The 26,942-nt window shown below is 34.5% G+C and overlaps 1 protein-coding gene across 2 annotated transcripts in view; it reads left to right on the plus strand.

Annotated features, from left to right (window-relative positions):
• Nucleotides 1-26,942, plus strand: part of NLGN4X (neuroligin 4 X-linked) — a gene marked incomplete at its 5' end in the record, with an annotated part of 108,527 nt that overhangs the window by 22,237 nt on the left and 59,348 nt on the right. Inside the window, 2 exons of one of the 2 annotated variants that reach the window (XM_084227215.1) lie at nt 19,743-19,802; nt 23,326-23,478. In XM_084227215.1, coding sequence (XP_084083341.1) covers nt 19,743-19,802; nt 23,326-23,478 — 213 coding nt within the window. The remainder of the gene's footprint in view (nt 1-19,742; nt 19,803-23,325; nt 23,479-26,942) is intronic. The other variant, XM_084227216.1, reaches the window with a different exon arrangement.

Genomic DNA, 26,942 nt, shown 5'->3' on the forward strand with positions numbered 1-26,942 from the left:
ATAACTGCCTTGTTTCTGCAAATGGATCAACAAAATAATCATCATCTCACTCCATCCATGCAAAATAATAATGGTGTTTTGTGTGGAAACAAGACATATTGTTTCATAAGGCTATTGAATGTAATCTCTATCTATGTTAAAGTCAGTGGCTTCTTTTTCTGCTTATATGAAGATGCATTTCTGCAAGTGCAATAAACAGTAAGATTGTCATGTTTTAAAAAGGGGTTATGAATTCAGTATAACAGCAGTGAAAATAATGACAATGTAATGATTTAAGATAAATCATGGTGAAAAGTGTATATCTATAGCATTCAAGACAGTAAATCATGTTACACAAAAAATATGTAGTGGGTTCAAAACTACATGAGACTGGAACTTTTAACGGCATGATTAGACCCCACATGGACCTGCACAGCGATTTAGGTACATTAGTTTCAATTAAATTTGTCTATGAGGTTAGTTTGAAAATACATGAATGTGACTATAAACAAATATCTATGAAACTGTGTATCAGTAAAAAAAAACCAAAAAACAAAACATACTTATCTATTGCAAATTATCTTTTTAAGCCAGGGTGCATCATTTTGCCACAGACTTCTCTTGCGTGTGACAAAACTGCTGAAGTTTTCATTCTGCTGAAACACTCCACTTATTCCTTAATACTAGAAGCCTGATTATTTTAGCTTGTCATCTTGTGAATCCTTGCTCCTTGGGTGCAGGAAGAACATAGTGCTTGTCACTAAGGTGGTAGAAAATTACAGAATAAATTGTCTTACTGATTATAAGAAAATGTAGTTGGCTTATTTAGAGTAAGAGCCTTAGAGCAAGTTCATCCATAAACCTAAACTTTTCCCTTAAAGGCTTTACATAATCTGCAAAGGAAGCTGTTTCAGTTTACTTAATGTTTATGGGATTCTGACCTGATTCAGAGTTGCTTAGGAACATTCTTGCTTTAGGAAAAATGAGCCTTTGCTGGATTCAATGATATGAATATTTATTTATAGCTAGATTTTGCCTTAGGCAAAACCTGGAGTGAAAGCTGATTCATAATTAGCATTGTCCCAGAAGGAGCCCTGGAAGTTATAGTGCCTTAGGAACAACCTTCAAGCTCAGTCGCCTTTTTCTTCACTTCCTGCTTCAGGAATTCAGCTATTTTAACACAGCAGCATTAAAAATTGAATGCTGCTCAAACACAGCATCTAAAGATTATATTCTCCATGTAAACCTACCTGTATTAATACAATCACTCTGCCTACACCACTGTATTGGTTTTGTTTTTGTTTTCCTTTAGAATGGGTCATTTAAGATTGTAGTGCTTTACTCTTATTCCACTTGCAGTAAAACTGGCTCTAAATTGACCTGATTTCAGAGAGGCCATATGTCTGATGCATGTATAGACTTTTCTGAAGTATTGGGATCAAGATTCCATTCCAGAAATGTCTTTCTCTTTATTCTGTCAGTTGCAGTTAATCACTTTGACTGTGTTGTGATCTGATTCCGAGCTTAATTAGTATTATTTTACTGTAGGGCAATTTGATTTTTCTTGTCATTAAAGGTGAAAGACTAGGTAGAATATGAAAATAAGTGAGATTAAATGCTTCTTATGCAATTTTGAGTCACATATTTTTTGAGAAACAGTTGTATTGAGTGCCTTCATTGGCATCTGTTGCTTTATCAATTGCGGTTCCTGCTTCCTGATGGCATAATAGCACTCTACTTTCTAACTTCAGTCTTAGGGATTGAATTAGTGTTTATCTCTCTCCAGTAAATTCTTAATCCGTCCTTCTCTGCCACTCACTTCTCACCTGCTTAAGTATTTCAGAGGAGCGGATGAATCCTCTTCATGCTACAGCTGTGCCAGCAAAGAAAGTCACTGCTTGCCACCCTCCAGTACAGCAATTTCTGCCTCTGCTTGTGAATCTAGTCAAATGATTGTCTCCTAACCTACTTCAGTCAGAAGGTTTTAGCTTTATCAGTTTAAAGAGCCGTTCTTTGTTAACTTGACACATTTTTGTCAGAGATGAGCTCTGAAGAAATCACATGTGTAGTTGAATTAGCTTCGAGCAAGAAGACAGTTATAAGGAGATGACAGAAAGGGTGGGGTTTAGTCAAGAAATGGTAAATGCTTTCATGACTATAGCTGCCAATGGAAGAGAACGCATCTTCACATCTAAATTGAAGACCAACCTTAAAAAATTGTTCCATTTACATTCAGTCTTTTGACAGAAATTATTATTATCTGGTTTTGTGTACATGTGTGTTTGAGCAAGTTGTGTGTGCAAGATGGAGAGCAGAGTGGAAAATCACCAAGACTCTGCATCCTCTGTATATCCCTATTGCAAAGATAGACAGAATGGAAGAAAGGTTAATTGAATATAAAAGCAACAGTGAAAATACAGTTTCCAGTGGACATAATTTGACATAATTTATGCTCAAATCTTACAGGAGAAAAAGCAACAGTGTAGCATATGATATCATACTCCCCTTGCCACTTGTTTTCCATTCTATGCTCATGGCTATTTCTCCATCTAAACAAAAATATTAAGTAGTATAGGATTAATTTAAAAACCAGTGGTTTTCTGAGTATGTTGTAAGTATGTATAAGCATTTAGAAAAAAAGAGTGCTTTTCATGAGATAGTGTAAAAAAGCAAGTAGGAAATAACAAACTTACTGTGACGTATGGCAAGGAAAATCTTCAACTGATGCTTCTGCTCAAGCTTCAGGGTCTCGCATTAAGGCTAGACTAAGAAAAGAAAGGAAGGAATAAGGTGAGACAAAGATTAGACTTGTTTGACAAGTGGGCAAATGATTACAGTTGGTATGCAATATTTGGCTGTAATCACAGTTGCTTCTGCTGTTCCAGCTATTTGAATACTCTGCTGGGCATCAGCTCACCATCAACCACAGTTTAACTGCTGCATGTGCATTGGAGTCACAGGCAATGACACAGTTCTGATACCTTCAGCAGCCTGGTTCTGCATAGAACTTGTTGCTAAAACCTGAGCTGAAGCCTGGTTTGGGGGAGCACAAGAGCACAGTATTCATACAATGTAGGAAAAGCTTACCCTTAAGTCCTGCCTGAAAGTTCTACTTACCACATTCCATTAAAAAAAAGGCAAAAAAAGGCACCCTTTCCCCTCCACAAAAGCACAAACCCCTAACTGAACACATTTTATATTTTAAGAGGAAATATGCTTATAGTGAGAGTGATCCATCTGGTATTTCTTCCCTGATTTACTTGCTCCTAAGTTTACTATATAATATATTCATGTGGGTGGCTTTTCACATCATCATCCGACCAAGCCTTCCTGCATGTTTTACACATTTGTCTTTCTTGTATTTAGGATGCTTTTTAGCTCTGTTTTCCTTCCTGCATTTTCTTAAGCCGAGAACATTTCTATTCATGACCAACCACAAACACCACAGAAATACAATAATTTTGATTAACTCAAGCAAACTTCTCTTGGCCACGGTGATCATGTGGACAGGCTGAAAATGTGCTGACTGAATGCGATGTGTGCATTGCATTGCGACGGGTTACATCACTAGTCCTAACATGATGTAACCCCACGCAGCATGATGTAAGCGTCGTGATACATTGGAGATTTAAAGAAACATCAGCATTCTCTTCTCTCCCTCTGCTCATTTCCAGGAATGTACTGTCATTCGTGGTCTAGTAGTCAATAACCAATCCCTCTTGTGAGTCTGAATCCTCATGTCTTATTCTTTCTTATTCTTATTCTTATTCTTATTCTTATTCTTATTCTTATTCTTATTCTTATTCTTTTTCTTTTTCTTTTTCTTATTCTTCTAATTCTGAATCTTATCCTTAGTTATAATAATATTTTCCCTTCTAATTATGGGCAATGCAGCCTCAATCCTTAAAAGAGATGTTATTTTAATTCTATGTACATATATAGGTACAGTTGCTCTCTGTCAGTTATCATAGATTTCTGATGAAAATTTAAAAGAAAAGTAGTCAAGCTGCGTTTAAAAATGTTTCGCAGGTCTGAAGGGTAAAAATTACTTATTTATTCTAATTTTTAAATTCTGTAGCCAAACCATAGGTTGAAACATCTTTGATTTATAATGCCAGTTGCATGTGGGAAGCTGCGCCAGGCTCATGCCATTTAAAAAAGAAAATTTTATTAAACTTCGTGCATTTTTGCAGCATCACTGCAGCTCTGAATCAGTTCAGCCTGTCTTCTGTGTGGATGTTAGGGCGATTTGTCTTGTGTCAATGGCTTCTGATTGCCATTGCTGCTTTCAGGACAGACTTTTGTATGTTCCTTTTATTAGTGTCCATTCTGAAACTAAGTTAGCAGGCACATATACTGCAAATTTTAATTAACCTTAGAAACTGAAATGCAATTCCTTTATGTATTTGTGTACAAGTAATTGTGTGATTGGCTTTGATGCTTTAAGAAAGTCTATTTTAAGAAAAGTATGAAGCACGTGTAATTTTTCAAGGGTGAAGAGAGGCCCACATTTTATCCCCTAATAAAATTATATTCCTTTTATGATCATAAAGATGAAACGGAGTATGATCAAATAATATAGCAAACTTTAAAGGTTGAATAAAATCAACAAGAACAAAACCAACCCTTTTGGAAACTTAATTCTAGGATTTTCTGACCCCTTTGTAAGAACTAGGAACAGTAACTAGTCCTTCTTTGATCAATATCAATTCAGCATTTCACTGCTATCACATCTTAAATAATTATGTTTTTATAAAAGTCAGTTTTCTCCACAACACCATTATAAACTGAGGTTGAAAGTGTTTTAGGACCACACAAACTATTTTTATTGTGTTCCTTTCTTTCAAGCTGTCAGTCCTCTCATGCATCAGAGTAAGGAATCCTGATGGTGCAAGGGACTTCTGTGTGACCTGAACTTTACTGTGATTGCTTGCCAGAGAGTGTGGTGATTGACATATGCCATAAACACACAATTCACCATCTCTGACCCATAACTTTTATTGTGAACACAAATCAGTCCCACTTACCTCAGTTAAATTGCACATAACTGTGTGTTTTGCCTTTTTTTGAGTTGTTGGTGCCAGTTCTATGGTGTAACATACTTAAATGCTAATAATAGTACCAAATGCTAATAAAGATTTGGTATTTTATTGCATTATGTCTTTGTCACTTTTTTAAAGTATTTATTGGTTTTGAGTTGTTAAAGATTAATAGTTTGTAAATATATTCAATTATTTAAAGGAATTCAACTATGTGTTTTCACAGAAAATTTGGTTTACTTCATACATGAGCTCTGTAAAGGAGCAATTCAGCAATCTCATAATTCTTGTTATTTTTTATGATCTCTGGATGTAATTGAGGGTCCCAACTGAATATCTTTACATACAAAATAATTTTTGTCTTCCAGAAATGTAGAGTATTGATGGAAGACTTTCTGCTAGATGCTGTGTTAAAAAGAATCTGGATGTAAATGTATCATTCCTGATAAAACCTGCTATGCCTGGTTATTATATGTTGATGGACAATATTTCTGTATTTTCAGAGTAATTTCATGCTGTGCTTTGATATTCTGGGTGTTGCATTCAGCAATTTTTTTTTTTTACTGCTCTCATGGCTATGAGTTATGCCCAAGCTTTTTTTCTCTGGAAGTTATGGATAATTTGGAACCAAACAATCACATATCTGGCTCCAGTTATTGCTTCCACTGTAAATGGCTATTAGTTGTTAAACATACTACTTAAGAAGTATGTCCAGCTCTGTTGTTTACATTTTATTCAGAAAAAAAAAAGAGAAATAAGTACACCTTGTTTGAAATTGTCTCAAACTGGGGCAAGCATTCCTTATCTCCACAGACTGCAGAGTAAATAGCTCATATTTCACAGGCATGTAGATGTTTGTGCAACTTAAATTAAAAAATATAGCTCCTTAAGTTTAAAAAACATAGCTCCCTCATTTCCCTAGATTTATAAATTGTCTTTGAAGGCATTAATATTCTTTCTAGCCTTGGCTTGTGTAGTTTCTGTGCCTGGCAAATTGTAGAATATCATAATTCATCCTCTTTTCCAGATCATTAACAGAATCTTAAACAACCTCAGATTAATATATAGAATATTTCATTAGACCATTAATCTTTTGCTAGTTTGAAAATTGACCTCTGGTTACAATATAAGATACGCTGTGTATCTTGTTTTTAATCCATTACATTACCTCTTTCTCTGTAAATAATTATGTTCTCAATATCTCATGGAAAAAGTTTTATGTAAGGTCTTTTTTGAAAACCCAAATAAATTTTATCAACTTTTTTAAATCAAGATTTCTAGCAGATAAAAGAGTGATGCTTGTTCTTTAAAGAGAGTTACGGATTATTTTCTGTGTATGTATATAAATGCTCTATGATGCTTCGAATAACTGTTTTCCTTAGGCTAAAGTAACTTTTTTCCTTGATTTTATTATGTATATTATATATTCTTGCTAATCTCTTATAGTAATTTATTTTAATTAGATACTGAAGCATTTCACTGGCAAATCAATAATTTTATTATCAACCCCTTTTTGGGAATAACATACTGGTTTATAATTAATGTATCTAGGGATATAGGTGGTTTTAATTATTCTTCTGACAGTTCAGTTTATCAAAATATGGCTTAACTCTTTTTTAGATATCTTTAATTCCTGACTGAGAGAAATGCATATTGTCTTTATTGCGTCTTGTAAAACTAGACACCTAGAGAAAAATACAGAACAGGACAAGGTGATATTAACAAGAAGTCAGAAAAACTGCAGTAGCATTCAATTATTACTGAATGCTGAAAGATGGAGAATAACTGAAGAGGGTGTGAGATTGAATTAATTTTGATATTCTCAGGTGTTGTCATGATAACCCCAGCCAGCTCACTCACATGCTCTCTCATTCCTCCTGCAGTGGGATGAAGGATTGTATCAAAAGAGTAGAAGTGAGAAAATTCATGGGTTGAGATAAAGAGTTTAATAGATAAAGCAAAAGCTGTGAACACAGGCAAAGCAAAACAAGGGATTCATTCACTGCTTCTCACGTGCAGGCAGTTGTTCAGCCATCCCTTGGAAAGCCAGGATCTATCATGTGTTACAGTGACTTTGGAAGACAAAGGTCACCACTGAACATCCCCCTGCCTTCCTCCTTCATGCCCTGCTTTATATGCTGAGCATGAAGCCACATGGGGGAGGATATCCCTTGGCTCAGTTGGGGTCTTCTGTCCCTTGCTGTGTCCTCTCCCAGCTCCTTGTGCATCCCCGGCCCTCATGCTGTTGGAGTAGGGTGGGACAAGAGGCAGAAAGGATCTTGACCGTGCAAGCTCTGCTCAGCAATGGCTCAAACACACCTGTGTTACCGGCACTGTTTCCAGCACAAATCCAAAACATAACCCATGCAAGCCACTGGAAAGAAAATTATCTCTACCCCAACCAAAACAAGCAGAGGTAGTAAAGTACATATTGTAATACTTAAGCAGTATCCTAGGGTCAAGTTAATGAACAAATTAAAACACAATCACAAAAAAAAAATTAGGGAGAAGAAGAATCAAAGTTGTGTAAGGAAAAGATAAGAACATCACTTTAGAAGGCTTAACCACTGTTAGGAAAAAGAATGGTGTCAGAGGAAGCAAAAACATGCAAAGGAAAGAAGGAGTTGGAAGAAAATAACTTGTCAGAGGATGTCGGTTTCTTGGTGTGAAAATCTGAGAGCTACTCTTGAGAGAGGGAACATTATCAGTTACTTTAATGATCTTGTTTGTACCCTACTGCTGATATTAATGAATTTGAAATCTATTTTCAAAGGCAAGAGTCTGAATCACAAATTAAGGGTTGTTACTGGAATTGCTGCTTTTTACAAAAATCTATAATAAGTTTCCAAGGGAAATTTATGTAGAGACCTGTGAAATGAGATACTAAAATGAAATGTGGTTAAGTCAATATGGGACAGAGAAGGGCAGTGCACTTTGATCATGAGGAAAATTATATCAACAGAGTTAAAATATGGATGACAGCAGGGGTTTATTTTGAAATGCTAAAATATAGAACATTGTTTGCACAGAACTCTATATGCAATTTTTCAGAATGCCCCATATTTGATTTGTTGCAAGAATTATTAAACTTGTTCCAAACCCAATGTGTCATAGATTTTAGAAAACATGCAAAATAAAACCACAGCCCTCAGTAATAGTGAACTTGCTTGGAAGCAGCCAGGATTTGGATTGGCTTTCTGGGCTGCAAGCCCGCACTGACATCTCATGTCCAATTTCTTTCCCCCCCAGTATTCCAAAATCTTTCTCTGCAGGCGGCTTCTCAATCCATTCTTCTCCAGTCTCTACTGATGCTGGAATGTCCAGACCCAAGTGCAGGACCTTTTACTTGGCCTTGTTGAATTTCATGAGGATCACACTGGCTGACTGTTCAAGCCTGCCCAAGTCCTTTTCTGACTGTCAGCCCTTCTCTTCCATGTGTCAACTGTGCCACACAGCTTGGTGCTGTCCGCAAACTTGTTGATGGTGCACTCCTACTGTGTCATTGACAGATGTATTCCATACTATTGGTACTAATACAGACCCTTGAGGGACACCACTGGTTACTGGTTTCCACTTGGACTATTAGCTCTTGACTATTTTTTTAGCAGCCATGGAGTCAATTCCTAATCCATCTCAATAGCCCTTCCATCAAATGTTTATCTCCCCGATTTATCAGCAAGATTGTTTTAGGGAATCATACAAAAGAGCTTTCAGAAGCAGAGTTAGATGACATCCATAGATTTTCCCTTATCCCATAATAATCATGGAAAGACACTGGATTAGTCAGGCATAATATACTGATGATTTTGTTTTCCTTTCTCCACTTTCTATGGCCAATTTTATCAGGGTTACTGGTAACAATTAGGAGATTACCCACAATGGTGCCTGAAAAGCAAAACAGAGTGCAAAGGACATTCTCAGATTTTTCCTCTGTTGCTAAAGGATCCAGGTATGAAAGTCTAAAAAGAGTTTGAGAACTTGGCAAATGTCACACAGACGCACACATACAACCACATGCACATACAGTAGAACTAATGGAATATGCCTTTTGGCAGCTGTCCAGCTGAGGAACAGCTACTACAAAAATCACCTTTCACCTGGTGTTTTTGTTCTTTTCAAATTATGCCTCAGGAGAAAAACAGTTGGCAGAGACTGAGTGTTCTTTAGAGGGGAGGGGAGAGTTTAAATACACAAGTTCATCTGCTACACCACGTGGTGTTTGTCAGGAGGCTTTGACCTTGGACAGGACGTTTGGTTGGTGCCAGGAGGAAACCCTGACAGATTTGATCACAGCAATCTGTTTTTGCTGTGTTTTTACATCTGATACCTTCTTCTTATTGCCGTAAGTGGTAGGAAAGTTGGCTGTGGTGCCAGTTTGGGTTTGTTCGTGTAAGTGTATTTCAGTCCTAGTATGACTGACAGACTAACAGCATACAGGCAGGTATAATTTGGACTGATGTTGTGCCAATTTTACTTTCAGAAAACCTCGCTAAATCCCTTTGTCAGTGACCTTCAACAGACTCAAGCTCTGTGGCTTATTTTCCTGAGCAAAACTGCCAATTATAGTTAATTTCCTCAAAGAGATGGTAGGTGTTTTAAATTGTAAATTACACTGATTGAGAAAAGGAAACATTCAGCTCTCTTCTACAGCTGAATGCAAATACATAACTTTTTTTTTTTTTGGTAGGACTTGAAGGTGCATATGACAACAAATAAAATCAGCATACCTACAATAATATTGCCAAAATAAATCAAAAGAAGAAAAACTTGACCTGTTCCTTTTCACAAGGACCACTTATATTTAGTCAAAGATGACTGGAATGCAATTTCTCAGAAGTAGCTGCATACATAAGCTGTATTATTTCATATCTAACTCCATGTAGTCCATATATAATTCTCATAAAATGCAAAATTTAACTTGCCTTTCTTCAGATGGAATATTAAATCATATTATACAATATTGATATTATATCATTCCATTATATTGTATTGTATCAAATGGCACATGCCATATAGTATTTGCATCAAAAAGGGTTTTTTATTACTTGCTTCTAATTTCCTACATCTGTCAGATAATTATAATTGACAAGCCACTGTTACTCCTTTCTAAATTTTGAATAAAGCATGAGCCCCTACACTGAAAGTACGAAATGTGAATTACGCCTGGAACATTGTAAAATGGAAAGCCAAAATGAGATACTGGAGTTCTCATCCAGTTTGTTCAATAGACAAAAGATTTTTCCACCAGCACAGATATATAATCCACAAATTATTCAAAACCAACTGATATTTTCAAAGAATGGATTTTAGATAGATCAGATACTAGTGAGCTCAGGGCTGTGTGTCTGAATTTTGAGTTTAAATTATGATTCTGACCACCAGTTTCAAAGTTAGCTTAATATAATTAATAATTATATAGCATACATGAATCAAAATGGCATGTGTTCTTCTTTAATATTATAGATAAAATATCACACCTTCATAATATACCCAAAACTAATGCTTGAAAACTAGTGCTTGACAGCAGTTAAACTGTAAATAATACAGAATGCTGCAGGTTTTGTCTGTGCTTTCCCCTTCCTGATCCCTCTTCCCTAAAATCTTTCTGTGAAAACAAAAAAATCTTACCAAGTTGATGGCAAAAAAGTATTTTTAGTTCTTTGGGATAATGAAACTAATTTCTGTTTTGAAAAGTCATATACATTTTCAGTACTGAGTACTAATGAATAAAATATGCATATGAACTTAATATTCAAGGTTCTATCTTTTTTTTCACATCTGTTATTCAATTCCAGGGAAAATCTTTTATGTGCCCATAGTATTTTGGGAGGTATTAGATTAATTAAATATTCATATTTCACATTGTAAAGCTTTTAATCATATACAACTTAGATGTGATTTTCCCAGAAATGGCTATAGTATATTTTATTCCATCTTTTAAAATTACACTCTTTTTGTTAGCCACTTAATTATTTGGTAGCCTAATTGTTTAGTTGATTTGGTATTATTAATTCCAATAAGATTTAATGCATTGTTGTGTGTAGATGAAGATGTCATTAAAAAGTAGTAGAGAAAAAAACCTGAAAACATGGCTATATGCTAAAACAAACCAAACCAAACCAACCCAACCAACCAAAAAACTCTCAAAAAGCCAAAATATCTTTAATCTCCATTGGATGTCTCAAATGGACCTACTATTTACCTGTAACTAACACTCCCAAGATTTCCAAATAAAAACTAAGGGGTCAAAGATCCAGTAAACATCAAAATATGGTGCCAAACTATTATCTATCACAACGGAATAAAATTAGTTTCACAGGATCCACTGGCATAACAAACACAATTACTCTCTGAATTCTCCAAAGGCAACCACAAATTGAACTAGTCTTCAAAATGAAGAATTAAATAGCTGCATCAAATAATTAGATGTTTTCTTAAGAGTTGATTATTCAGTTCACAGCTTCCAGTGGTGCCTACAAATGCCCAAAGGGAGAATTTGCACAAACAACTTCACCAAATAGAGCGTGTGCTTGTGGTGTTCAGTTGTCTGCAGAGAGGGCACATTCACAGTCATTGTAAATGGCACCTAGGTACTTCCTTCTCTTAAGCTTATTTGAAAGCAATCACCCATTAGTTATAGGCAGTATTAAGTCAACATCAGTGAATTCTTTCTGCAAATTCTACTTGTCTACATTAAGTAGAATGCAGTTGCATCTAGGCTTGGGAATTTTGACTAATAATAAATGCTGAATTGTCTTCTAATTTAGAAGTTGTATATATTACCGGCAACTTTATTGTAGTGTACTCATCATTCCAACAAACTTTTTCTACTCTGCAGCTAATTGCACTCAGCTCTTGTCTTACTCTAACTGACTTGACAGTGCAGGATTAAGATACTCTGAACAAACTTTGCAGTGGGATTTACAGATCCTACCAGTATGTGGCCATGCTCCTCTGTCTTCTTGTGCACCAGCAGAGCACGGGAAACTGAGCAGTCCTTAACTTAAGCCAAACATTACTCAGTAACAACTAAAACATCAGTGTGTTATCAACATAATTCTCATACTAAACTCAAAATACCACACTGTACAAGTTACTATGAAGAAAATTAATTCTATCCCAGCTGAATCTAGGACACAGCTTTACTACATTCACACTTTCACAAGTGCATCACTTCAGCAGAGAAATGTCAGCTATTTGAGGTCACTGCAATGCCTTCATACTGACAGTGTTTCAGTTGATGCTTGCACAGAAAAATATGTGCTTCTTTTGGAATTAATTTAACTACATGATAGTTTTATGGTTTTAATGAGTCTTTCATTATTGAATCAGTAAGCATTGCAGGCTTAGTCTAGTTTTTCGTCAAATAAAGCAGGTTCAGTTACACTGAAAGTGCAAGAAACACTCCTCTTCTCTGTTGGAGGTCACTGAAAGGATAGGCTTCACAATGCCCTCTTTCTTTTGAGCCATTATGGATTGCTTTGTCAAAGCAATGTAGTATATTTAGAAGATGGTAAGTTCTAGTTATGGTGTAACTTGCATGACAAAAACCCTTATAAAAACTATTAGTGAATTGATCTGGCTACCTCATTTCTATTTTAGTTATGAATTCTCTAAAATAATAAGAATTTTACTAATACTAATATGAATTAAAACAATATATTAAATGTTAATTCAATAGCTTTAAAAAATATTATTCTTGGTAATTTTTATTCAGAAAAATTTTAGGAGGTTTGAAATGTGCCAAAATGATTCAACAGGGGTTAAAATATAAAATTTAGTCTTTTAATAAATTCTTTTCCAGAAAGAGTAAATACAATCTAAGTAAATGTAAATATTTTTGGAAAAAGAAATAACATTTAGCTGTGTTTCTTGCAGGAACTATACCATGCATACACTATAAGTTTCAGTGTTTATCTTTGTCATAGAACTATTTTTAACAATCTTCTTAAAATATATAGCTCACTTTCCAAAAACGAATTATATAGGAAAACTTTGAAGTATAATGAAAAAAACCTTTTTATGTGACTGAAACCTATAGGCAACATAGAGTATAGAATTGAGGTAACATAACAATCCCATATTTTTTATGCAACCTCTTTTTCAACCTCAGGATTTTTCTTTTTCAACAGATTTTTTTTTATCGGTCCTCTGAAAATATTTGAAAAAGCTTGTGAAACAGCATTTTCTTTTTGATTTAATCCTCCCTAATGCATGGAACACAAAACTGCAGAGATTTCAGCTGATCTTCCTTACAGTCCATCCAATTATGGATATCAAACAAAATTGTCCTTTAATTCCCTTTTCTTGAAAAGAAACACTTCCCGGATATACAACAACATCTATGTGTTTTCTCTGTAATCCTAATAAATTTTTTGTCTGTTGCAGCTGTAGTGACTAAGAGCAAGAATTCAATTATATGGCAGGTTCCTTAGTTAAATGTTGCTGTTTACAGAGCTAGCCCTTGCAACCCAAATAGTTTTGTTTTGTTATTATTAATGGCATTAGAATAATGGCGACTTTAATTGTGTGACTTCTGCTATTCAGTGATAATATAGGAATTAAAACAAAACTAAACACATTTCATTCAGGCAAATTTAAGCAAATTTGTGAGCTTTTATTGAATTTCACATTGAAAACTATGTAGAACAGTAGGTCTAAGTCTTCATATTATTAAGGAAAGAGATGGCATCTAATTCATGGCTAAGGACTGCACTGAAATCATCAAATATGGGTGTTTGCTGGAGTTATGCACATTGTTTATGTATTATAGCTTCATTTAAACATGATTATGGGAAGGGAGTGCCAGAAGATAAAAGCAGTTTCTTTCTGGAAGCTGATTAGCTGTATAGAGATTTTTCATGTGCGTTTATGTGTACACCCACACACAGTTACACACACACGTTGCAGTTATTCAGTAAAGAGTTCAGAATAATAGTTATTTAAATCTAGGCAATATGAATATGTTTTTCTTTTTTTGATTAAATGAACAGACTTCCAAACAATAGGTATATAGATATATTGCCTGCCTTTATGGCCTTTCCAAATATAGGGTATCCACAGTCATTTCTATGTCACTTCAACAAGCTGAAATTCTAGAAAATCATTTTCCTCCACGCTGTTTGAAGTGTCAAATGCCTCATTTGAGCTTTCTTCAGCTGCCAAATTAGAACTTTTTGTTACAGCTATAAAGGCAGCTGGAGAGCCTTGGCCATGAGGATGAGCCAGGTGCAATGTTATGGCAGCCAAACTGCACCAGTGATGGAACCCTTTTTTTGGACATGAAATGACTCAAGTCTCACACACTGGGTGGGACTCAAGGCAAAGTTTTCCAACCAGTCTTAGGAGAAATGCTGAAAGGAAATTTGCTTTACTAATGCTCTCTTGAGACTGTAATGAACTGTTTACTTGACCTGATTGTAAAATTATTATAGTTTTCATGGGAGAGGAAAAAAAGAGCTTTAAAGTTCTATTAAAATGGCTGCATAAATAAGACATATCACTGAGATAATGTCTATTAAATCCTGTATTAATCTGGTTTGAGCTGGAAATTTCCAGAAGGTTAAGCATGTGCTATGTGAAACTGAAAGGTCAAACAACTGATAATGTGCTCTGTGAATTCTGAAAACTGAGCCCTTTTCCAAATTTAAATGGGGTCAAAAGGTATGTGACAGATGGAGCAATTGCAAATAAAATGCAAAGAAATGGTGTCAGCTTAAGCAGTTGTGGATGATTTTTTGCTGCCATTAGAGGCTTCAGAGTGAATACCTAATATGCAAGTGTGGTAAACTGCATGTATGGGACCTGCTTATATTACATATATGTGATTCATATTATCTGAATGGAGGAAGATGCAGCATAAATTGTCAGTACAACTGGGACAACTTACAAAACCAGAAAATTTGCTACTGAATGAGATTTTTGTTTATTATGCAAAGGAAATGTGAGCCAGAGGACATGCTTACAGCAGGGTGACTTCTTCATTTGTGATAGATTTGTGCATGGCATTGAGAACAAATCTGGGAATATAAGGTGACTGTACATCCATAGATAAATGAAATCAACTACTTTTTAATAGTTTATTAACACATTGATCATCAGCATCTCAAAATAAAAACCTTTAAGAGATGTTTGCTGATTTAATGTTTACAACTGCATTGCTTGCAGTGCCTCTTACAGGGGAAAAAAGTAGCTCCCATGAAATCCTTCTTTGTTATGACCATATCAGCTGGACCTGTTTTCAAAGCAGCTTATATATATATGAAAAAGAAGCAGTTTCTGGCAGACAGAAATCCTTTACAAAAGAGGTTTGACAAAGTTCAGTAATACATTGCACCATGCTCTTTTCAATCAGCAGTGAATGGAACTGTAGGACAAATAAAAAGAGGTCACCTGGCCTTTAAATTATGCATTACAAAGTTGCATATTTTTCTAGTAATTGTTATTAACAATAAAATATTTTTGTAAAATACAATGAACCTTTGTACAAATGTATTCTTCAGTAGAGCTGTGCTATCTACAGCATATTCAACATATGTAATTTTTTCCCAATGGCCTTGACCATTTGGGAAAAAAATTCCCGTCCTATTTATATTTAGAAATATTTTTTTGTTAATTTTCAGTATCATGAAAAGTGAAACACAAATTTACAAACCAGGAACTCTGATCAAACACCAGATTAGTCAATGGAGGTACTCAGGGAATTAAATCTTTAATTAATCATTACTACTACTTCTGGATCCTGGGTTGCTGTTGAAATTTACTATCTGTCTTTCATGTGGGATGAATGAGTAAACAGTTCTTAGACTGCAAAAGGGCCAAATCCTATAACACAGTGATTATTTTTACTTGGTATACTGGAACTGAAGGTTAAAATTGCTGCTCCTGTGATTTGGGATAAGGAGAGTATGAGATATGGGGAAAAAATTGGCCCAACCCTTAACACTTTCAAAAGAAGCCCCAAAGCAGAGGGAGTGTTGATCTGTGGAACAATCAGCTGTTACAGGCAAATTTTTCTGAGCAATGGGAGTTTCTGAGTTATGATTCCATTCAGTCTCCCAGATTAATGCAATCTTAAACTCACCTTAGAGTGACTTTTTTATCTTATGACAGGGATTGCAATCTTTTTTTAGAAGTTTAAGCACAAATGAATTGACATTTTTAATAAAAAAACCACAACATGGTTGGAAAATTCAAATTTTTGCTCTCTGTGTGAGACTGTCTGAGGAGAACAGATGTCATTGTTGGAATTATTTCAGTGGCTCCAAAACCACCTGAAGTTCTTAGAATCATTGCTAAGAAAAATTACATGAATCTTTCAAAAGTATAAGCTTCCACAAACATACTATTTCATGCTAACAGCATCACTCACATAGCTTGGATCATAAATATTGTGGCTAGCAGGACCAGAGCAGTGATGGTCCCCCTGTACTCGGCACTGGTGAGGCTGCACCTCAAATCCTGCGCTCATTTCTGGGTCCCTCACTGCAAGGAGAACATTGAAGGACTGGAGTGCTCTGTTATTGGAGGACAGCAGGGGTGGTGAAGCATCTGGGCACAAGTCTGAGGAGCAACTGAGGCAGCTGGAGTTGTTTAATTTGAAGAATAAGAAGCTCAGGGGATATTTTATCACTCTCTACAACTACCTGAAAGGAGTTTACAGCCAGCTGGGGGTTAGTCTCTTTTTCCAAGTAACAAGGCATAGAGTGAGAGGAAATGGACTCAAGTTTCACCAGCGGGGGTTTAAATTGGATATTGGGAAAAACTTCCTCATGGAAAAGATGGTCAGGCATTAGAACAATCTGTCCAGGGAAGTTGTTGAGTCACCATCCCTGGAGGTATTTTAAAGATGGAGATATGCTACTTAGGGCCACAGCTGGACTTGATCTTTTTCAGCCTTAACGATTACATAACAATTTTATGGCTGGCATGCATAGCATGAAAAAAGTCCAATGTGATAGGAGCACAGAAACCTGGTTTGAGAACTGATTGTTGTAATCCATCTTACCAGATCTCAAAATGAATACAAAATCCTCTCAAACCCAAGAACTTAGTTACAAAAGTGTATTCCAGTTGCCAATAGGAAAATGATTCTTTAACAACATGTAGGGAAACAACATTCCCACTCCCATTGTAAATAAATACATACTAAGTTATAGTGATTTCTTCTGGAAATAGAGTGCAACATGATATTTTACATCTTTGAAGAATATAAAATGGAATAAGGAGTGTTTCAAATATTACAGATAACCTTATGTCACATACCTTGTTAGGTGATACATCTAATAGCATGATGTGAGCACATTTTCCAAATTCTTGTTACAATTGTGTTGTTTTTTTCAGAAGTACTGAGTCAGTGTCACACTGGGAAGCACATTAAAGAGAAAATCCTTGCAATATGTTATTGATATGTGTATTGAAGATTTTAGGGTGAGATAGTACCCAACTAAAATGTTCTGGGACACAACTACTTCTTTCACTCAAAAATACTTTAAGAGGGATTAAAGTCCTAATAACTGTACACACAGTTTTTGATTACAGGTACTGCATATATGAGGCCAAACTGATTTTGATATCTTTTACTTCATAGGAATAAAAAAAATGTGGTAGTTGATTTTATATTTGAAATATGATGATCATATTTTTTATCTAAAAATTAAAAGACTACCTCCCTGGGGAAACTAGTATTTAAATTTTTTATGTACATTCAAACTTGTGTCTATATGTATTCATTCCTATAAATAACTATTTCTCATATATATTTTACATGAATCAAAAATAGTTTAAAGTCAAGGTTGAGTACTTAGTTTATTTAAATACAAAATTAACCTGAGAAGGTGTTGCATCTTCATTGTGCAAACAAACAAACATTGGGCTATAAGTAATTTGGAAGAATATTGAATAAAAGGACAAAACGTGGATGGTGGCTGAGATTATGAGCCTGTATTTATTACTTGTGAAAGAAAACAGGGATTGGCAAATATCTATATTTCGTTGACAGAGATATTTTACCTAGTTAATTATTTACTGGATATATATAATGAGTCCACTGGTGTACTGCATAAACAATATCTTTTGTGCAACAGCATTGAAGATGGAGGCTTTGTGAGGAGAGAGAGTATCAGTCACTGCTTTTCACATTTTTGCTCACTAATCTTCATCACTGCATACATAGTGGCAGTGCTTCCAGAAAATGCCTGTATAAAATGTGTATCTGGAAGACAAATAAACTAGTCTTGACAAATAAACTAGTTTTTGATCCCAAAACTGTATCTATTAAAAAATCTTAAATACTTTAGTAATAATAAAAACATTCTGTCTTACAATCATGGACTAAGATTTAATTGAAGCCTTGGATTTTGAGGCATATAAATATAATTAACAGTAGAATTTAAATAGGAAAATAAAAGGAGTAAATATTATTTATTTAAATATGATGTATCTGTTACAAATTTAGACTTCATATATAAACAAGTTAAAGTATACTGTTCTTTTTCAGCATGTATTGTAAAGACACTTAAAAATAAAGAAAATTCAAGAAAATAACGATTAGCATGCTTAGACCATTTTATTTCTTTAGCAGCTATGGTAATTTCTAAGCTAAATTATAAACTGAGTTTCTTATTCGTGTTTCCCTCCTTATTAAGTAGCTTTACATTACAGAGGGCTATTTGCTATGGGAGTAAGCACAGTATAATGGAATGCTGGGTGCAAGGATAGCTTGGTGTATTTTTATTTTTTTAGTTAGAAAACAGAAGTATTGCTCAAGGATGAGGATTTTGAAAACTATGTTTATTTCCTCTTACTCTCATAAGCACAGGCTGTGACACGTATGAACATAAATGTTTATCTGTGTGTGTGTGCCTGTGTGTGTGTGCATGTGTACACCTCAAAAGTATTTTAAGAAAGCATATTGAATACAAATTAAAACACATTCTTCACTAAATCTTCTAATAAAAAAATGCAAGTTGTTGATCATGGTAAGTAAATGTTTTCAATCAATTTCTAGGTTTTTCTAAAGAGCATGAGATGAGGTATATTGTCAACCAAGCCTGATTTTGCACCAATTTCATGAATAGAGATTGACTCAACTCTGTTTCACTTTTGTTTACAGTCTTGTTTTAAATAATAAATTTTAATCTTCTTTTTGCTCATATGGGAAACAAGATTAAATTCTAAGGAGTTCTTTATGGTTTGTCTTGGTCAAATCAAGTTGTGTAAAACTCAAATAATCATTTTATTTGCATTATTAACGTCCAAAATTCAGGTTGTGGCTGTTTCTTAATAAATTTTAATGAGGATGAATAAAATGTAAAGTTGAAGAAAGTAACTCAAGGCATTATTTCCTCAAGGTTACAGAACAGAATAAAAAAATGCATTTCTTATGTAAAAACATAATTTTGTAATTTTTAACATACTTTTTTGGTTTATATTATTCTTTTTTAATAGCACATTAATTTGTTTTCTTTTTTTGAAGAAATCACTTTTAACTAAAGTACTGCATTGTCACAGAATATGATACATTTTTTCAAATATTTTCAATTTGTTCTTCTTGACATTTTATGTTTATGTGCAGTTTGCATCTTTTTTGTTTTTCAATTTCAAATGTAACAGATTTTGACATTTTTGTTACATTTTTTGTACTAGTGGTTTTTTTATTTTTGAGAACCTGCTGGTTTTGAATTCTCTTTTTTCCCTTTATTCTCCTCCTCAATATGAACCCAGGAGCCAACACAAAGAAAAGCGCAGATGATATAACCAGTAATGATCGTGGTGAAGATGAAGGTATTTTTTGTTTTTTCAAAGCCTGACCCTGATGCATGAACATAAACTTTTCAATTTTTGTTATAATAAGAATGATTATTGTTATTATTATTGCTGTTATTTCAACATGATTTTTAGTCCCTTATTTGCAGAAGCTCACATCAGTGTGCTTCTTTATTTTCTTCTTTAGAATTTGCTTTGTTTTTCTTTTTAAAATCTAAATTAGCATATAGATGACTGCAGTTCCTCAGTGACATAGGTGTAAAATTTATTCCTAAATATGTGTGAAGTGAGTAACATAAATGTTATTTGAAACCACATATTTTTCCCCTCTATTCTTTCTTAGGTTGAGAAAATGGAATTTAAAAACATGCATGTGCTCTTTCCCCTCCTACACATTTTGTATATTCACTTGTTTGAAATTCATGAAAAATCTCACATATATCCTTCCTTTCACTTCCACTATTTCCCCAGTGCACATGCTGTACATTGATACAGTTGAATTGTGCTTTGTCTTTGCTATTTTTTATTTACTTATTTATATTTTTTTCTCACAGGATGTGGTTTATTTCAGGACACAAAAATAAAGGAAGCTGTTGATGTTGCTTTATTGTGTTTTTCCTGTAATCAGCTAGCCTCTGAGACGCATTCATTCGGACTCTGACCACATTCCCACTGAAATCAGTAACAATCATTTTCATTGACTTCTTTCAAAGTTGGACTGGGTTTCCTGAAAGGAAATGCTAAAAGTTCACAGTGAAGTACCCCAAAAAAGTTTTAGAAGGAAACAATTTTTTTTCTTGCCTTGATGCAACAAATCTATTTAGGATGCACCAAAATAGAAAGAAGTCACGAAATCTTCCTCTATTCTCACCCTTCCTCTTTATTAAAGTTACATCGCCCGTTTACATGTATTTACCAAATTAAGAAAAAAACATTTTCTTATTAAATGAGAAGATAAAAATCCTGGATAGTTTATTGGTCTGGCTTCAAAGCAACATCTTTATTAATCCTCTCAGGCTTGGCCAATTCAAAGTGTTATTCCATGTCTTTTTTCCTGTTTTTTTCCCATCTGACAAAATTTCAAATTACTTTGAAACATATGTCTTCTCTGTTTCCCTTAGAATCTTACACACTGCAGTGAGGATACTATCACCTCTTTTCCTGGGAGTTCAGGTCTATTGTAGCTACTCTGTCAATATATAAAATACCATAATAAAATCCTCAGGTCTTTGATTCACACTGATTGCCCTCTACTCCAGCACCTTCATTGCTGAATTACACTTTTTCTTATAAATACTGTGCAGCGTACTCTAAAATTACTCTGTTGCTTTCTGATTATCAACCTCCTATTTCTGTGCAACATAGGCTTTTTTTCAAACTAAGGCATTATCATCTCTATACCAAATTCTTAAGTCGATTTTAAAGTAAAGGACAAATAACAAGCAAAACCAAAGTTGCTTTAAAAATAAAGATAAATACTAGATTATGAACACATTATTATTCCACCTTTTTAAAAATTTATAAAATGTTGGATTGCATGATTAACAAAGATATCCACTTTAGATCTAAGCATATAAAGCATCGAGCTAATTTCCTTTATGTTGAAAATAGTAATGTAGCTATTGAAGAGGAAGGGGAAACCTTCTATTGACTTCATCAGTGAAAGATTCAACCCTGAGGTAGAATAAGGTAATAAGAAAAGATTAAATGCAAACAAATTGCGCCATGAGATTTTGGGGAGAGAAGGAAAAGATTGTTCAGCAACACAAATAATGATGTTAAATAATTGCTGCTTTCAGGTTCTTTGAGATCTTAGCTGTGCCTTCAGAGAAGAAGCACTTTTATATACTTTGCTGAAAACGCTGACAATAAAAAAAAAAAAATAGATCGACTAGAGTGCACCTCACTGCTTTAAATGATCTGTTTAATTGCTGTACTACTCTTATAGTCACAACCATTAAAAAGATCTTATCACAGAAACTTTTATTCTGCTGATCAAGTACAACATTTAAAATACAACATGTTAGGATATATCTTTTCGTGGAAAGGAGGCAGAATCAATGACAAGCCTTAAACTTTGACAAATAGACAGGTGCACATTGCAGCCTGGACATTCCTGAACTCAGCTGGAAATTTGTGATATTTAAGGTACACACAGGAGTAAAGCAAAAGTGGGACACAGGAATATGACAGTCAAAATTTACATTTAAATATGGTCTAATTAGTTCCACATATATAACACACTGACTATCTGGTACCTCATTGGTGATCACATTTTTTACCTCAGTATTTCCTAATCAGCCTGAGGGGAAGGAGGATGTTTGGAAGCTTTTCAAATGTAGATCCCTCACCTGTAGGTATTTAGCTCAGCTTTTTCTTTGTCTACCTCCCTTCTGCACTCCTCAATATATGCCTATCCAAAAGATTTTTTTCAAAACCTGGTTGAATAATCAGAGGCTCTGCTTTTCCTTGTATGTTGTGCTATATACTTGAAAGGAGTGCTCTGATTCCATGCAGATAGACTGAATTATTTATAGAAGATTTGAATATCTAATGGTAGCTTGCTGAATTACCTTCTACTTTATAAAGGAGCTTACCCTCTCTTCACATTGTTTTAGTAGAGAACATAAATTCCAGATTTAGGTATTCTTAATCATCACTGGCATCGAGAGCCGAACTTTTTAGTTAACCTTCTCCCAAATATACCCCAGTCACTGATTAGCCCATCTTTATAACTCACTATTACATATATAATATCAATTTCATTTAACTTTCTTTTAGAATTTTAAAATTTTGTCAATCTCATTGAACTTTCTTTTAAGGACCCAGCTGTTTACTTTTTTTTTAAAGTAGCCAGGAATTTTCTACCTATACAAAAGATCAGCAATACCATAAACTCAAGGTTGATCTTTGAGGCTTAGCTGCTACTAGACCAGGAAAAGTGCAACACAAAAGACATAATTTGATTTAAATACAAAAAAATGTGGGCAATAAATTCACATAAATCATCTCTGTTAACTCTTAGGCTGTTTAAATGAAAGAACAGTCTACTGCGTTTTCTTCTACCAGAACAGTTAGAGTTTTTGCTATTATCTCTTACTGAACTATTGGGAATATAATTTCAATAATTATGTCCAACAAGAAATGGGAAAGTATGGATCATTTCTATAGTTTTATTATTAGATGCACAGATATTTCTAAATTGGTATATATTTAAAGCCGAGTATTCTAAAGAAACCAAGATTCTTTCATAATTTGGTTTTTTAGGCTTTAAGACATTTCTATTAAAATTAAATTTCCTGTAATACTGAATGCATTTGAAGTGAGACCATTTTAGAGGAAATAGTATTTGAAATTTTAAATTATAAATATTAGGCTTGTAGAATGGTCCTGAACTGCGTAAGCTACTGGGTATAGGGATGGTGAAATTGAAAACATAGGAAGTAATTAAAACTATTGTAAGCACTATTAAAAATTGCTAATGCCATTTTCCTTATGTTTTTATTGCTTTATTGTGTTTTCCTTACTTGAATTTTTTCAGACATTCATGATCAGAACAGCAAGAAACCCGTTATGGTCTACATCCATGGTGGATCTTACATGGAGGGTACTGGAAATATGATTGATGGCAGCATTCTCGCAAGCTATGGAAATGTCATTGTTGTCACTATCAATTACAGGCTGGGGGTTTTAGGTAAGTGACTCTTTTCTTCATAGAAATATTTGCACAGAAATATTTGATTGCTGAATTTTTCCACTGATCAATCGTAGATATTTGGCTCAGTTTTGATTTTAAAACAGAACAATCTCAATGATGGATTTTGAATTCTGTCCTTTTTGTAATGCAAACTGGGCTAAATGACACTATTTTTGACAACTGCCTTCACCTTAAAAAGAAATGGACTGGAAATGTATAATGTTTTGTTGACTGGTATCTCTTTCTTAAATAATTTCTATTCCATGTTTAAAAACCAAAACAGAAGAAGAAAGTCAATCAAGAATGAGTCCTCACAGTTTTAAAACAGCTAGCAAGAAGAAGGGAAGTGTTACTATTTATCTGTATTTACTAATTTTGTGCGCAAATTGGTTTTTAGATATACATACAAAAAATAAAGCCCATATACACTGATGGAAGTTGTGTTGAGGGTAATAGGCAAACAAGGGGTTTTAAGGAGTACAGTGACATTATCTTCAAAAAGATAAGAACCTCCATAATCATGGTGCATAGACTGCACCAAACTTTTGTTCAAAATAAGGTTTATTTATTTTTTGACATTCTACTTTTCCATAAAAGAATAAAATCTAAAAATGGCAGAAAACAGCAGATATTAGAAGTATTTGTTATCTTAGTGAAAAAGTTTATAGTTTGTATAAATAGAATACAAAATGCTCAAATGCTCATATTTCTGGCATTTTAGATACACAGGCTAAGGTACAGTAATTTTTTTTGTATGTCTTTTTACAAGGACTTTTGATCTTGTTTTTCCTAATAGCAAAGCTGATCTATTTTCATGGTAGGTACTGTTTAGGAATACAGAAGTCTTCTGTTGCTGAGTTATCTGTTCATGCTGTTCATGCTTTTCAACAACTTAATAGCTCATCAGAGTCCTGAGAATTTTTTTCTTGTCCCTGATTTTGACTATTCATTAAATACAAAAGAGTATTTTTTTCTATGATGGAAAGAGATTTAAATTTAAAGCCACAAGTATAAAAAGGTATCTTGGTATATTTATGCATGCAGCCTTGATACTCAGAAACACCCAAACAAACAAATAAAAAAACCTGAAAAAACAAACCAAAGCAACCAACCAACCAAACAAAACCCCCCACAAAACAACCACAAAAACAAACAAAAAACCAACCAAATAAACAAAAGGACAAAAAAGGAAGAACTGAAGACACAAGAAAACAAATTGCTGTTTTGGTTGTTGTCAAACAAAATGTATACACGGAATCTTGGTAGTTATTTATCTGTAAAAAAGATTATTTAATGCATCTCTTTAAAAAGTTTTCTCTTGGTTTCTTAAACATTTCTTAACATTGTTGAAGGATACAGATGAGCATAAACCACTGTAAGTCATTTAAAATGTTTAATTGCCCATCTGTATTTTATAAATCTAAAGGGAAAAGTGCAATATTTCCATTGGTGAACTCCTATTTTATGTATTTATATTGAAAACAAATAAATAAAAGAAAGCTGTTTTTGATGCAGCCCAGGATGTGGTTAGTTTTCTGGACTGCAAGTGCATATTGCTGTCTCTTGTCCAGTATTTTCATCCACCATTATCCCCAAACCATCTTACTCCTTCTTAGTCTGTAAAATACAGGATCTTGCACTTGGCTTCGTTGATCTTCTTGAGGTTCCCACTGGTCCACTTTTCAAGCCTTTCAAAGTCATTCTGCATGGCATCCCTTTCCTCTAGTACATCAAGTACTCATCTTTGTGATGTCCACGCACTTCCTGATGGGGCACTTAATCCTGCTGTGTCCTTAGTGAAGGTATTAATAGTATTGGTCCCAGTATGGACCTTTAAGGGACACCACTAGTTATTGATTTGCACTTGCATATTTAGCTGTTGACTGCAACTTTTGAGTACGTGGCCCTTCAGCCAGTTCGTTATCCATCTAACGGTCCATCCATAAAATTTATATTTCTTCAATTTATTGTCAAGAATGTTATAGGGGATCATATCAAGTTTCTCTAAAATGTCCAGGGAGATAACATCCCGTCAATAACATCAATTGCTCTCTGCTTGCTGCCAATGGAGTTGCATTATTGTATATGGTCTCCTATTATTGTAGCTAAGCCAGACATGATTTGTCCTTGGTGAAGCCATGATGCTGTGTCTAGTCACATTTCTGTCTTGCATATGCTTCAGTATAACTTCCATAAGGATCTGTTCTGTGATCTTACTGGGCATGGAAGAGAAGCTGACTGGTCAGTACTTCCCAGAATCCTCCTAAGTATCCTTCTTAAAACAGATGTGATATCCCCTCAGTCACTGGGGTCTTTCTCTTATTCCCTGTTTTTTCAAACATGGCAGAAATTGGCTTAGTGTCTGCATCTATTATTTCCCTCAAGACTTTTTATTGGGTCCCATGGACTTCTCTATGCTCAGGTTCCTCAGGTGATCCAAAAACTGATCTACTACAATAGTGGAGACTTTATTCTGCCAGTCTCTGCCTGAAAATTTGGGGATTTGACAGATGTAGGAGAAGAGATTACCAGTGAAAACTGAGGAGCAGAAGAAATGTTTTAGTACCTCAAACTTCTCCAAGGAATTTTTTAGTAGTTCTCTTGTCTTACTTATTGAGGGAAGTGCGTCTTCCTTTTCTGAGCAGCATATTTCTAAAAGTTCTTCTAGCCAGTCTTCATTTTCCTTGCCAAATTCAGCTCCAGCTGAGCCTTAGCTTTTCTAATCCCATCTCTGCATCTGGACAACAACTTTTACCTTCTTCCAAGGATATATGTCCCTGGTCCCCCTTCCCCAAAGTATGGCTACAACCAGAAATTAAAAATTGTGGTCTAAAGTAAATGAAAAGACAGATGTCTGAGTCAGAAAATACTCTTTTTTTAATGTAGTTGTAACATCATGATGTTCAGAGTTATAAAACGTTTTAACTGAATCATAGAGACAAATATTTTCATGTCTATCTGTTCTCCTTGCATATGGGTAAAATAGAAGTCTTTAGAGTATGCACTGAACAATATCTGTAACTCTAAAAATACCCCTGTCTTAGAGCACTAACGAGATGGTCTGGGAATAACTAGCACCATGATAAAATAGCACACAGATGGGCCCAAGACTTTCCAACTTAATATCTCTCTTTTCTTTGAGTTCTAGAATTTTCTCTAATTTCTAGATCCCCAAGAATGCATGCATCAATAATATGAATTGTTGTTATTTAGAAGGCCGTATTTTCCTTATAAGTATAAATATGCATTTATCAAAATGCATTCCATGGATAGGATACTTTTGCAACTATAAAATAAAAATATTTACATTTTCTTTCTACTTGTTGTAGTGGACACTGTTTAATTACTTGTGTACTTCAAGGCTTGTGAGGATGCTGCCTCTGCCCAGCTAGGCAGTTTCTGTTTTTAGTCATACTTTGCCACAGTGATGACTGAAGATGCTTCTGGAGCTCAGGGAAGCT

The sequence above is a fragment of the Fringilla coelebs genome (genome assembly GCF_963513975.1).
Source record: "Fringilla coelebs genome assembly, chromosome: 2".
NCBI lineage: Eukaryota > Metazoa > Chordata > Aves > Passeriformes > Fringillidae > Fringilla > Fringilla coelebs.